At 39.0% G+C, this 15,212-nt stretch overlaps 1 protein-coding gene and 1 long non-coding RNA gene across 3 annotated transcripts in view; one reads left to right on the plus strand and one right to left on the minus strand.

Moving 5' to 3' along the window:
* The window catches only part of LOC144996352 (uncharacterized), a 50,074-nt gene extending 41,540 nt beyond the window's left edge, over window positions 1-8,534 (plus strand). The window contains exons 2-3 of the long non-coding RNA XR_013659337.1: window positions 8,079-8,198; window positions 8,406-8,534. This is a non-coding gene — a long non-coding RNA (uncharacterized LOC144996352). The remainder of the gene's footprint in view (window positions 1-8,078; window positions 8,199-8,405) is intronic.
* The window catches only part of LOC101155447 (matrix metalloproteinase-17), a 135,163-nt gene that overhangs the window by 22,756 nt on the left and 97,195 nt on the right, over window positions 1-15,212 (minus strand). For both annotated transcript variants that reach the window (XM_011481917.4, XM_078955749.1), the window contains 3 exons: window positions 13,555-13,841; window positions 4,360-4,536; window positions 3,459-3,561 (listed from right to left, as the gene is read on the minus strand). In XM_011481917.4, coding sequence (XP_011480219.1) covers window positions 3,459-3,561; window positions 4,360-4,536; window positions 13,555-13,841 — 567 coding nt within the window. The remainder of the gene's footprint in view (window positions 1-3,458; window positions 3,562-4,359; window positions 4,537-13,554; window positions 13,842-15,212) is intronic.

Consider the following 15,212-nt stretch of genomic DNA (forward strand, 5'->3'; position numbering starts at 1 on the left):
GTTTCACAACCAATAAAAATAGATTTGTAGAAAACAGGACTTTATAAAAAAAAGTAAATTTTATTCTGCAGGCATTCATTTCTCATCTTCATGATACTGCTAAGCTGGTAGTTCCAGAACTTTGAGCAAACTGTCTAGTTACAATGGAGTTATTACATATCTTCTTCCAGTTATGTCTTACCTTCCATGAACTACTTTGAGCCATGCTTTATTTTAGATTTTATGTTTATTTGAAGATGTGGGATCACATAGATCTTACAGAGACATATATGTTGGCTCAGAGAGTTCAACATGCTGCAAAACACAATAACTAATGTATTTTACAGCAAAAACCTCCTTACAACACGAGTGCTCAAAATGCGCACAAAACTGCATATTATAGGAAAACTGCAGTTTTTTGTAACATCCAGGCTGATTCAGTTTAGTAAAGTAAAGTACATGCAAAAACTTCAGAGCACGTTTAAAGCTGACTAACAAACACAAAATAAAGTGCTGTGAAACTCAAAACTTGCTTTAGTAAACATGAGACGACGTTTGATTCCATGTTTAAACCTTATTTCTATGCAAAAAAAACAATCAAACTGGGTTTTTGCGTCGTCTCGACCTGTTGAAGGTTGTAGAGAAGAATGGTAGCATCTCAAAGGGAATATAGGTGTGCCTTGCAGTTCCATTGAAGCTCTTTGAAAATGGAACGCATGATTGTCGTGTGTAGGGTATCGTGAAGGATTTGTAAGGCTCGTGTAAGTTGCAAACATTTTTGACGTTCAGATAATGCTGTCATAAGATACCCTGACATGACAGTCTAGTCATTAGTAAAGCATTAGTGATAACTGCCCCTATGTTAGATAGAGGCTGTCTGAGGGCAAAAAATGGATAAACCGATACAAGTAGCACACACTTATCACGTAGACAGCACCTGCATACCTTGTGCCGCGCCTCGTCTACTTCAGTTTTACTTATCCCTGCTTGTTGTATAAGTGTTACCTAAAACTAGTCCTTAGCTTAATTTGCTTTATATATGTCCTTCCTCATGAGAAAAAATGCTGGTGGAACTTGTTAAAAACAGCATTTTCATTGGAGTGGGTCTTTGAAGTCCCAGTCTGACCATATTTTTTTCCTTTTGCAAAATGATTCCCAGTAGTCTTTTAGTTATGATTATTCAGTTTTTTTTAGCCAAAATCAAAAAGACTGTTGTTTTTTAAGACACATTTTAAGCCCAGCTCATAAAATATGTAGCTCATTAGAAATACAATTCTGGTTTGTGGGCGGGGACTGTTAGTTCTGAGCAACCCCGCCCCTTCCCCGTCGCTGAGATCTCTGTAGCATCAAGCTAGCATTAGCAGTGCAAGAATAATGGTGAGCAATATTGGATCAATCCAGCCGTCCAGTTTTAATCCAGAGGCCAGCTCGGAACTAAATGTGAGCGGGCCAGGGTCCGTGCAGGAGGGCGGAGTGGAGAAGAGAGACTTTGGCACGCCCATTTTTCCGTAACGGCGTCATTAGTCTGAGCTTTTTCAAACAACCGGTTTTCTGGTCCAATGGGATTTGAATTAAGAAATACTCAGAAATAAAGTTTTAATCATAAACTCTTTTACACAGGTCCTCTATTATGAGAAAGATGATAGAAGAACATGCTAAAAACACAAAAAAGACTATTTTCATTGGGTTGGTCTTTAAAGCTAGTTTTGGCGCTTTGCAGCACATGACGCAACCTACATTTGAGAGAAAAAAGTTAGTAAAGAGGATGTTTACTTCATTATTGCATTCATTCCTGCTTTATTTACTTTTGTGCTTCTAATATAGTCTTTGTTAGCTCTTTCTGCTATAATGTAGTTAATAATTCCCACATAGTTCTAGCTAATAGTCACACCTGCTGCTCCTGGTGCTAACACGGTCACATTTAGGTTAGTGATTTCAGGTCCTCCATCTGTCACTTGTTACTTACTATATTCACTAAAGTTTCACTTCATTTTGAATTTCTTTTTAGTGTCTGTTAAAACCCCAGGTTTATTCACAAACCACCACACCCAACAGCATGTTTTCTGTAAAAAATGTCAACGTTTGTGGCTCGATTATGTCTGCATGTCTCATTTCTACTCCTATTTTGTCTGTGTGTGAGAACAAAAGGGTTTTATGACTTGAGGTTCTGAGGCTCATATACAACACTCTGGAGCTGACTGTCTCTGCATAGACATGGTTTAAGTATTTATTATTATTACTTAATATTACTGAAGTAATTATTAATTAATAAATAGTTACTAATTATTATAATTAGTAATTATCCAGCTCATATTCACACAGCAACGGAAGCAAAGTGGACTGAACCAAGTCCTTTCAGAGGGGTTTCCATCCCCGTCTTTGACCCGAAGCAGAGTAAACATGTTTTTAACTAGTGTACATGTTTGCACACCTACACACTTGTTTTCTTAAAATACTATTTCTCCCATGTATAGGAAAAGGTGTTCTTTTTCTTGCACTTGGCATTGCCAATGAGAACATCAAACAAGAAACATCTAAAAACGTCTAACAAATGTTCCACAGAGATACAAAATTACAATTAATCTCCCTGGATATTGTGAGCTAATGGTAGAGAAACGAAAACACCTGTTCGTGAGTATCATCCACCCTGGATCATTAAGCTCAGCATGATGGTGGGCAGGAAAGATGGAGAGTGTTTTGTCGACTCATATCGTAAACGAACCCTGGAAGTTTAAAAGCAGTCCATAGTTGAATTGTACTTTATTTTTAAAAAATAAAAATGGAATTGATGACAGAAAAATTAAAGAAAAAGTCACCCACATTACGTACATAACACACACTCTTTGACATAAAGTAACTCCTCGACCGATAAACTGCAATCAGATGATTCTGACGCGGAGAAAAGCGGCTTTGCACTTTACTAACGTAAAGTGTTCCATAATGACACAATCCTGCTTTTCTCCACTAAAGGGTTAAACTTAAATCTAACTGTTAAAACTCTACAGCAGCATCAAATACAAAACAAAATGTTAATATTGTTCGAAACGTATTTTTATAATACGCATCACAATCAAATGATATTTTTCTAATGAATAACTTTTTCCACTTATCCTGTCAGAATAGATAAAAGAGTGTTTAATTATTATCTGTAAAATGCGCACACTCTTCCACACACTTTTACTTTACAGATGTCACCTATTTGTAGTAGGCTTAGTTACGGGTTTATGCATTGTTCATACATGTGGTCACTGAATGGGCTTTGTTGATTCAGCTGCCAGGACCCAAAAATGTGGGGAACCTCTGTCCCACAGGTCTCTGGATTATTGAATTTAAGAGCCACGAGGGATTCTACTTATTTGTAGCTTTAGGCTCCTATGTTCTTCCATGGGAAACATGAACTACAGCCGTCTACTTCAAAACTGTTTACCTGGGTGCTGAGGATTAACCGTGTGGGAGAAGGCAGAATGTTCCTCACTTACAGGGGAGTGGATCTGTTGTCAGGTAGATCCAGCAGCACGGGGGGATCAGGCGTCTGGGAGGCGCCGCCAGGCTGATTTGTGTATGACACAGAGTCTCTAACACCTGGATATTTCACAAGAACACACCAAAGACATGAAAAGAACATTGAACATATCAATTTGGCTAACTTTTAACACAGAAGTAAGCGGCTTTTAGACATAATTTGAGCGTCCGTGTTCATTGCAGGGGTTACGTTCTAAAAATAAACTGTGATAGGTGGAATCCAGTAAGTAGGATAACAGGTGTTTAAGGCTGTAAATCCCTCACCACAAACTATATCCACTTTTCTATGCCCGACGTGAACATTTCCACACTTTTCTCTCTTGTTAAACTCTCACAGTTCATAGAAAAAAAAATTGATTTATGCTGTACAGGAAAAATGGCACAGAGGAGATTGATTGACGAATCTAAAGTCAATCAGAACGCAGAAGACAATGCACTGTTGAAAAACAACTAAATATTTTTAAAAAATACATGCAATATCGCACTAAAAAACATCTGTGAAACAGCGAGACGGCGAAAGATGAACCCCAATAGAGTGAGGGAACACTGTATTCAACTTCAAAAGCAGGAGCAATTGCACTTAGTTCCTAAGTTTGTTGGTTTTACCTCTAAAGCCCTTCCTTTTTCCACTCCTTTGCTGCACCATGTGCTACAATTTCATCTGATAATTTATCCACACCCACACTTGTCATTAACCTCTCTCCTGCACAGTCCTTCTATTCAAGGGCATAATGTTGATAAGGTTATATGCAATAAAGAGGCCCAATTATCTCCATTCACATGTTCATTAGTCAATGACCTCCCCCCGCAGGTCTACACACCCCCTCCAGTTCAGTCTGAATGGGTTTATCCTCGTACCGTAGAGCTGCCAGACTCGCACTTTGTCCTCGTAGGGCAGGTCATATTTCAGAGGGTCTCCCACTGGACCCTGGTAATACGGTCTCATGATGGACTCCATGGCGGAGGTGTGCACGAGTCCGATGGCGTGACCGAACTCGTGGACTGCCACTGCGAACAGATCCATCCCGTGAGACTCTGGAAGAGACGGAGAAAATGAGGAGCCGTCATTCTTTTTTTCACAACCTTCCAAAGATATGTTACAATCCCCCCCTTCATTTATATAAGAGAGAGATTACTAGAGATTCTAGTTTAAAACATGGTTTTACCTTTCATAAATCATAAATACTCCCCCCACAATCCCCTGGCTGTGATAGGTGTCAAACTGCTGCTTAAAGTTTTGTGGAACTTGCTCCTGTTTGCAGGTTTATTTCATTCAATTGAAGTCTATAGGTTGCAAGTTAAGAGGCATGACAGGTAGCTCTGGTGGCTGTGAGTGCTGTCTAGGCTGTGGTGCAGTGAGATAACGATGGTAATACCGCCTGAGCCCCTGGGCTGCCAATCAAGACCTAAGTGTGTAAAGACAGCTAAAGGGGCTGCAGGCTATTACAGCACATTTCCCTGGATGTTCTGTTAAAAGAAAAGGCAAAGCTTCCGAAAAGCTCCTTGTCTGGCTCTGCTAAGCAAGACAAAACCGCGGGTGCTGAGATTTCGATTTGCTAACACGTGAGCACAAGCGTGTTGAGCCAAGTTAGCTTAGTGCTCCTTGGTGGCTCAGATCAAATCTGCATCCCAGTAACTTTACGTTGGGCTCGGCTTGGAGCGTTTGAGGAAAGACAAAGGACCCACTTGGGACTTTTAATGGTCAAACAGTAACTGTAATCTAAAAAAAAAAAAAAAAAAAAAACCAGAGAGGATCAGTGGATAAAGAAAAGGATCCTGGAAGAACACTGGAATTAAAAACAAATTAGGTACCGTGTAATCACATTCACCCTGTTTCTGAGCTAAACAGAGAAGAGCAGCGTGTGCACACCGAGTCAGAACTGAGAGGTTTAAGTGGATCAACAAGATTCAACAAAACCAAAAACACTAAACCAAAGAGGAGCACTGCTGAGGTAAACAGACAAAAAAAAACAACAATTTTTCACAAACGATGGAGCAGAGGAAGTGAAAATCCGGAGTGTGCTTCACCACAGGAAAACAGGTTCTGTGATTTTGACTTTGCTTTGTTTTGCATTCTACTGTTCAACAATAATATTTGAAAGTCTAAGATAGTAGTAAAGGTTATGCATTAAGTAGAGCCTTAATTTTATTTGAAAAGTGTTAAACCTTCAACCAGAGCTTTAGCTCCAGAGTCAAACATTCTCCCGACTATCGTAACTATTCAACCGTTTGTGCAATTAACGAATTTCATGCAGCCTTGCGCTGCAGCGTTTTACAGCAGTCAAGTGTTCATGTGATAAATGTAAACCAGCTGATTCTGTCGGGTAGAAAGTGTCTTTGCATTGTTATGCAACACGTTACCACAGCAATGAGTTGCATATCAGTGCAAAGCCCGCATAAAAAGCTGTTTTTCCCTGCGTCAGAATCAGCTGATTCACGTTGATCGCACAAACGGTCACATTTTTAAGGTTTGTTAAAAAGTGCATGTTATTTACAGTAAGTATTGCTGTTGACATCTTCAGTGTAATGAACAAAAACTGTGCTTCTAGTTTGACTAACATCCATAAGAAATCAACTACTATATCTCAATTACGTTTATATTTGTTGAGTTTTTTTATATTTTCACATATCTTGCTTTCTATCTCATCTGGCTTCCTCTAAGTGCTTTTTGCTCTATGAAGTTACTGAAAGCAAAAGACCAGGTATGCTTAAAACAGTCAGAAAACTGATTTAAAAATGACAGCAAAACAGCTTTTTATCATCTCTTTGTGTGAAATTGTGTTTGGCTGAACTAAAAAAAAGAAGAAAAGGACATGTAACCAATACAGCCTTTTGGTAAGACAGAAGCTGCACTTGCTTATAAAAATAAAAACTATTTCTCTAAATCTTTTAGGAGCAGAAAAAAAAAAGAAAAGAAAAAGAAAAACCAATATAGCTTTTATAAAGATAGTTTTTGCCACATGATTCATCCCATAGAGTGAGGACGCCTAGACTGTATTTGATTACTGAAACCAGAGTATCCATAAAAGATACCCCTATCTTCTATAGATCTAACTTTTGATTCTCTATAGTGGGATAAAAATTCAATGACAAATTGATTTACACAACTGAGAAAACTTTGAAGTTCATATCTAATTTTTCTGAATTTCATCAAACAAACATCTAAGAACTTGAGCCGAACTTACAAATCGCATTTGTAAGTTCATGTGCTTCCATGAAAATCAAAGAACTGCAATGAAAGTAAGCGAAAAATCCACTTGAAAGTTAACTTTTAAAAGAGACACAAAATTCATGACCTGTTTTACATTTATGTCAGTCATGTCATTTTGATTGACTATGCAGCACAGAAAAGCAGAAATGAGCAGATATTTATCTAGGTTAAGTATTTGGAAGCAACGATTTTTCTTAAGTCCTATATTTGCTTTTTCTTTTCCGTTAAACTTTTTACATTCAGTCACAAGTCAATTTCAGTTTCTTTTAGGGGGAAATGTAAAAACAACAAAACAGATCAATTCAATTCTTTCCAAATTAAATTGGTAGGAGCTTTAATGATATAATAAATTAAGCATTTAGCAGGGAGTTATGGTTTATACTAATCAAGAAATGTGCTGGGTGTAAATCCCAATGCCAATTAATTAGGCTCAAAGAATCAATGTGTGCAAAACCAATGAACAATGACAAAGGAGGAAAGCAGTTAGAAATATTCTTAATAACCCTTGTTATAATAAATTTATCAATTAGGTGTTTTATGATCTGAACAGCTTTCCATACATTTGAACTTATCCATTCAATTTTCTTTTTGAAGAAAAAAAAAGAACTTCAGATTTTCTCAAAAGACATTAGGTGCTAAATTCTCATAGTTGTCATGCAAGATAAAATTAGAAGTCTATTTTCATTACCACTTGCAGCTTCTATAGTTGTACAGCTGTCTCTGTTGTAATCCTGATGAATAGACAACCCAAGAAGACCCAGGAGTGCTTTTCCCAGTTCAATAAAACTCAGAAAAATGCTAAAGCAGTTCCGTGAAGACAATATTGCGAGCCTCTAAAGTGGACATGATGACTGAAAGATAGATTAGTGTGGGTTTGTAAAACATGACTGATAGGGTTCAGATATTGATTTTACTTAAGTTTCTTCTAGTCAGGGGTGAGGGGGGACATCAGAGAAAACCTCAGCTCAATCTGCAGGCTGGCAACACTAACAGTAGTGAGAAAGAAAAGAAAACTGGGTATGTGTCAAGAACCCCATGAAAGGTCAAATTTATTCTTAGGGATACCAGAAACTGAACTGGACCAGCAGAATCCAGAAAACACACACAAAAAACCAGGACAGATTGATGATCTATGGGAAAATAAGAGACGTGAATCAGGTCAGAATCCTAGATCCGAAAATGTCAGTAATCGGATTGCATCTGATTGGTCAAATGCATAAAGGGATTTATTTGATTTAAGATTCACGATTTATTGCATTTTTTGCCGTCTTTTGCAATGTGCATATTGTAGAGCTGGATATTGCAATTACGATTAATGGGAGACCGCCAACAGCACTGTGAGATTTGTGTTCTTTGACTTCCATAGTGCCTTTAACACAAGCAAACCTGACCTGCAACCTGTGAAGCCGGAAGAGACCAGAGTGGACCCCTGGCTGCCTCACTGAGAGATCACAATGTAACAAAGCTACACAACTGTGTCAGAAAGGTAGTCTGTAGCTCAGGAGCTCCACAAGGCACTGTATTTGTTCTCATCATGTTTTAGTTTTTATACTTTGGACTTTTCATACAACTCCAGCAACTGCAATATATATATAACTTCTCCAACAACACCACCATCATTTCCTGTGTGTCTGAGAAGGACAACAGTGAATACAGAGTTGTAATCCTGGAACTTTTCATCTGGTGCCAACAGAACCAGGACAAAGGAAATGGTGATTGACTTTAGCCATACTACCGAACCAGTAAACATCCAAAGGCTCTGACATTGAGGTAGGGAACAGTTTCAAATACCTGGGTGTCCACCTGGACAGTCAACTCAACCAGACCGAAGACATGAGTGCCGGCAACAGTAGGAGTCTGACATGCCTTCATTTCCTAAGGAGGCTGAGCTCCTTTGGTGTGAGCGGAACCATCTTTAGGAACTTTTACAACTCTGCGGTGACCTTAGCGGTTCTTAACGCTGTTGTGAGCTAGAGGAGAGCAGCACTGACAGTGGTAGAAAATGGCTGCACAAATTGGTGAGAAAAGAAAGTTCTGTCCTGGGCGGCCACATGGAGGAAGTGACAGACATAACAATGATACTTGTGGTTAGAAACAACATCTCTCAACCCCTTACACTACACTGGGGAGACCCAGAGGAGCTTTTTCAATAGAAGACACTACTGCAGGTAATTTCTCCATTCAGTCATAAGACTTAACCCCTTCATGCTGTATGTCGCAAATTCGCAACGTACAGACAGACAGACAGATAGTCATTTTCAGAGGATATTTATATAAAATGATACAACGCATACAGATGAACAGGACAGCAAAGGGTTGATGGCAAGAGCAGTTCCCAACAGTAAAGACCCTTTGTCATTGTTTTTTTTCAACATATCTATCTTGTGCATAAGAACTGGTTAAACAGATTTTAAAAAAGGCAGATAGGAAAGAAGGGTGTAAAGCAGACCACAGGCTCAGAGCACGAACGGTGGGAAAATGAGCTAAATGTCAGGCTGAAAGGTTTGAAGACCACATTGCTCTAAACTGAAAATTAATTGGGAGTGCGTTGTTCTTTTCAGCGCATTAGAAAGTCAAATAAGACTCTAAATGCTATGTTTAGTAAGCATTTCGGCCCAGAGGTAAGTTTCATATTGCAGTCGACATTTCAGCAAATTCACTGAGTTTAAGAGATTCCAGGAAAGTTGCTGTCTCCTTTCCTAAAAAGACACCAATAAGAAAGCAGAGTAAACCAAAAAGACAAAAAAAAAAGATTTTTTGAATGAGGAAGCAGCAGTAGGACAGAGATGATTTTCAGCGAGACTGATCAGCTCCTATATAGAGGTCAGGCACAACAGAAGAGTAATGTTTACTCTATAAACAGAAAGAAAGTGTTTCATTTCATGTACATCTCACCCCCCACCAAAGGGAGTAAAACACTAAAACTCTGAAAGCAGACCGATCCAATAAGATGAGTTGGTTTGCAGTCAGTGTCCTGTTCCCAGTGAGAGGCTTCTGTTTTCCACAATAAAGTGCTTCTTATTCTGTCTGCAACCACTTTTGCATAATGTGTAGCTGTAGAAAAAAATGATTGTATATGTTGATATGCATAATAACATTGTATGGTTTGAAGCAAAAGTGTTGTCATAAAAAAACAAACACACTTTTCATGCCTTCACGCTCTGCTCTCATTAACAAAACCTTGTCGATACAAATGCCTCGGTAAACTACAGCAGGATTCTGTCATGAGCCTACTGGGAGGTATAATTGGAGCAAATTAAGCAGTGGAAAAATATGGTTCACAGATTTAGTGGTGAAAAAGCAACGAACAAAACTAACTACAACGCTAAAATACAAAAACCTCCTGATGGTAAACCAGCACCTCATCGGTATCATCTGTAACTCGCTGGATTTCATCTTTCACACTTTAGTCAACAGTGTGTCTGTGAGCACTGAAGAATTATATTTTTATCCAAATCAAGCAATTCTCATTACATTTGCACACATAGGCACTTTTTTATTTATATTTGTGGAGGCTATTAAAATGTGGAAAGGATGGCAGCCAACCACATTCTGCTGATGTCGCCTTTAACCCTTGTGCTATCTTAGATGACCCCACCCTTACATTGACGTGTTCTCCCTACCATGACAAAGGTGGATAAAGGTGGAAAGATTTCATGTAATCCATGGACACCAGTGAAGATCACAAATCATTGAAGAAAAAAGGTTCAGCGCACTGTCTAGTGGGGTCTAGATGACCCGACTCCCAATGGTAAAGTGCCTTGGATAGCACAAGGGTTAAAGAAAAAACATTGTAATTTAGGGAATTCATAGATTATTTTTGATAAAAACATGAGCATTGTAGATGTTTTTCAGGAGGAATTTAGGTCAAAAGAAAAACCACAAAAAAACTTCCAATTTAAGATAGCAAAAACAAAAAAAAAGAATGCCCAAACTTTCTTTGATTTGGTTCACTTTCACACACAGCAGCTCAAACCTTCCTTGTTTGGGAGCTGTTGTTTTTTTTTTCAACTGTTGGATGGTTCCTCTTTTAGGGCCAAACAGAGTTTTCTTGTCTGGTTTGCACCCAAGTGCAACTCTGCAGAAAACTTAACAGCTAAAACAAAAGTGTTCCAATTCTCCCTCTAAGCATAGAACAGATTTTGGCAGGGATAAGCTCTATTATTACTTCATATTTGGCCACATGGTAAAAGATTTGAGCAAAAAAGGTACTTTCATATGAAGTACAAAATAAGGAAAAATTGAGTCAGCCACTGCTTTATACACTAATATATGAAACAGCTGCAAGGAATGTCAAGGAGTAGATAGAAGTTTTCTATATTTGTTTTTTTTTCCCACCAGACAATACCAGGTTAAGCTAGTGAGTCACTAAGCCACTATTATGTTTGGTGTCCTGTACTTTTGCTAGATTTGTCATTTTACCTGCTGAAAGAACCGACCAAAAGTTTGTCCTGGACATGCTGTATCCACCTTCATGCCAGGAATCAACAACTTTAAACTTCCTTTATTTATCAACCCCCTCCAGTAAAACAGCACATGTTGCCCAAAGGACTGCAAAATCTATCAAATCAGCAATAAAATGCAGGATTAAAACAATAAATAGCAGTGGATGTGCAACAAAAAACAAACCGATCAAATGCCAAAAAATCCCCACAGGGGGGTCAAAATCAATCAATTGTCAGTAGAATGAAAAGCTAAGTATAGGAATAAGGTTTAATGAAAGTGTTACAAGCACATAGTTACAAGTCCTGTTTGATCTGATGACAGAGCGTGTTCCAGAGTCAAGAGCTAGACTGTATGACCCTTCCCCCTCACGTTCTAAATAGGAAGTACCCACTGGTCCGAAAAACCAATATCCAATTGACTTTGATTGAGAAATAAACAGCTGTTACTCAGGTATTATATTGGTCAGAATGACCATTCTTCCTCTGATACCTTTTTTTTAACCATGTTCTTGCTAATTCTGAATTAAAAAATAATATTGTAGTGCAGGTTTAGTCAAAGTTATGGCCAAATCAAAAGTAAGTAGACTACCGTTGAGTGTTCGTAGCGTTTGATTCACAGATTCTCCAGAGTTCGCTTTCAAGTGGTAGGAGTGTGGACTTCTATGCGCTCATTTCTGATAGCAAGAGTGGTTGCCATAGAAATGTTGACTCAGACCAACTCGGACCAATCACCGCTTACTGACAATTTCAGGATCCATATCGTTGATTTCATTTAGTTGGAAATGGAAGGAAGTCATTTTCTATGAGTGATGTCACACTCACTCAGTCCAGTCCAGTTTTCATTCACAGTCAATGGTCAACTAGTAGGAGCCGTTTCCTGGATGTTAAGGAACAATTGGGTTTGTTATAGTGAAAAATCCGACAGGTAATGTGGTGTAAGGCCAAAAAGTTAATTAAAAAATTCTTTAAACAAATTCTAAAATATATAGAGAGCCAGAAGAGGGAAACCAAAAAGGGGAATTTATAACTTCTGTGCCAGCCGAGAAAGGAATGCCTAGCTGACTCCAGAATAAAGTGTCCTGCATTAGCAAAGTGTTGTTGTAATGAATGTGTGGATGACTTTTTCAAAATCCGGTCTGGCTGAGCAGGACTTGATTTTTACCAACCAGCACTTGGGAAAGAAGCTGGATTTACAACCGACCGGATTTACTTGTTTGTGAAAGTTCTAAACAGGATCGATCTTGACACTTGGAATCCTAAGTGCGGCAGGAAGGCAAAGGTCCACAGAGAGGGGGCTACTGTTTCTGCTGGGGTGGAAGAGCATAGCGTCAGTCTTGCCCTCATTTAAACTCGAGTGGCTGTGTGAAATCCAATTTTTGAAATGGTTTGTAGAGTCTGTCTGTCAAAGTTTTTTTTCGGATTTCATGAGTGAAAGCCACTCCTTGTTAGGCCACAAGATATAACCATCCACATCACCTCAAGGATTAGGAGTAAGTTTCAATTAAAAGCTTGAAATGCAATCACAGACAATAACTATAACGTGCAAACTGAGAAAACAATGTTGAATGTGTGTACTTTATAATTAAATCAACTTTGCTTAGGCTTCCTGTAAAAGCTGACACGCTCTTCAGCCCAGAACAACCTTGACAGTCTCCTCTTAGCGCCGTTTCACCTGAATAGGGCTTTCATCAATTATCACACATTACTTGAGTTCAATAACGATAGCGAAGCTTTGGGGTATGGTGGCACATTTTCTTTTTTGCAGCGTCTTATATAATTTGTGGAAACATTTAGCCAAGAGGCAGAACTCTGTAATCCTCATAAACATGGTGTTTTTTCCTTTCTCCATAATTTCAATACAACAGAGTTGGTGTAGAATGTCAAAGTCGGATCAATACCAGCTAACGGTAAAATTCAATTATAGTTGGGAAAAAGATGCATTAACTGACATTATGTTTTTGAGAATATCTTCTGTTTGTTGCCATGGAACTTAAATTAATTTTTTTGTCCAAAAACAAAGGTACTTGAAGTTGTTGTTTATGTTGTTCTCCAGATATTCATCTATCCATCTTTTTCTGCTCAACTGGGTCACGGGGCAACAGTCTAAACAAAGATACCTAGACTTCCCTCTCCCCGTCCACTTCCTCCAGCTCCTCTTGGGGGACCTGAGACGTTCCTAGGCCAGCCGAGAGACGAAGTCTCTGCAGCGTGTCCTGGGTCTTCCCTGGGGTCTCCGCCCAGTGGTTTGTTATCAACTCAAGCTTAAACAAATCTGACTTGTAAATCATGTTTCTGCATTACAATTTCTTTCTCTAGGTGCATTTAAAAAAAAATACTGTATTGGCTGGTTTATATGCTTTCTTTGCAGTAGCTCAAATTCAGCACCCTGTTCCTTACCTGGTGATCTGAACGTCCACGCCTCGTCGTCGTCAAAGTGTGTATCTCCCGCTGTGAACCTCTCTCCGGGGAAGAAGGCGTGTGCCACCGTTCCTCCCGGACCGTCAAAGGGGTATCCGTCGTTGTGGTCGGCTTTGGTGAAGTCGATCTGAATGTCCGCGTCGTTTCCGGCCACCTCGTGGAAGTTCAGAGGGGCGATGTCGCTCCAGACTTTCAGGGCGTAGTACATGAGCGCTCGGACGGTGTCTCTGCCCAACAGAGCCGAGTCTTTGGGGAAGGTCCTCACTCTAGAAGCAAGTTAAATTATGCTGAATTAATAACGTGAGACAAATATTACCAGAAAACCAAAAAGCTACCCCTAAAAGCAACACAAAAAAAGACATTCATAAATGCCACATCTTTTTCATTGGTGATTTCCAATTTGAAGTAGTTTACCATGAAAAATGTCTAATTTCTTAATTGAGGCGACTTTTGGGCATCAAACATCAAACTGTTACCCGTTTGGCTGAAATGGCCATTCTCTGACATCTGTCTGAACGTTAATACTACTCCTTAGTGCAGGATTCTTTTAGCAGAGAAATCTCTGAGTGGTTTCTTGCATGAACAGAACATTTCAGGTCTGACATCATCTTAATGGGATTAAGATCTGGGCTGAGATTTTGCAATTCTCCATTTCTTGGTTTTGTACCAGCCATTGGTTGCTTAGTTGACATGTTTTGGATCATTGTTATGCTGCATGGTTCAGTTTTTGTTCAGCTTCAAGTTTCTGCCAGATGTTCTTACATCTTCTTGAAGCGTCCTCTGACACAAAGTCTAATTCCTATGGATTCTATGAGCATGAGCTGACCAGATCCTGCTGAAACAAAGCATCGATAAACCATGATAGTGGCATCACCATGGCGTTAAAGCTGATTTAAGGTTTTCTTTCCTGTCTTTGGTTTACACCAAACATTTGGTTACTGTGGTGACTTTTCTGTCCATAGAACATTATCCTAGAAATCAAGATTCTCCTTGGAAAACTTCAGTCTGGCTTTAACATTTCTATGGGATGAATGAGAGGGATGAATTTTAGAATTAACAACACCCAAAGCCTCCTGTATTTCCTGTGATGACATCTAAGGGTTTTTGGAGATCTCTTTTAATATTTTTGCAGACTGCTCTTGGGGTGAACTTGCTGGAATAACCAGACACAGGCCTGTTGGCAGTTTCTTTTTAAAGCTCTTCACTTATTTACCATTAAATGGACAGCTAAATTGATGTTTAGTAGATGTTTCTTCCTAATTTTTGAACATTTGTAATACTTTGCACAGCCAACGGCATCAAAAAGTCTATAAAAGTCGTGATCATTCCCTGCCTGCTGCATTTTACACACGAATTTCAAAATGATCCTTGTCCTGTTTTTGCCACGACTTCTACTTTGACAGAATGTCTGTTTGTTGAACGGCAGAGGTGTCCTGTACTTTTAAGATGAATCAGTATAAGAAACATGTCCCACAAAGCTGCGAACCATTAAATAGACTAGTGACATGAATTTGAAATTTCACAGTGTAAGCTAATATTTATCAGAATAAATTGCAAACCGCAGCTTGAATGGTTAAAGAGCTGTTCTGTCCCTCTGCCCTCACATGACCTGGTGAAGAAACTCTTGAGCTTCTCAC

The sequence above is a fragment of the Oryzias latipes genome, chromosome 12 (assembly GCF_053564925.1).
Source record: "Oryzias latipes strain Hd-rR chromosome 12, Olatipes_Hd-rR_3.1".
Lineage (NCBI taxonomy): Eukaryota > Metazoa > Chordata > Actinopteri > Beloniformes > Adrianichthyidae > Oryzias > Oryzias latipes.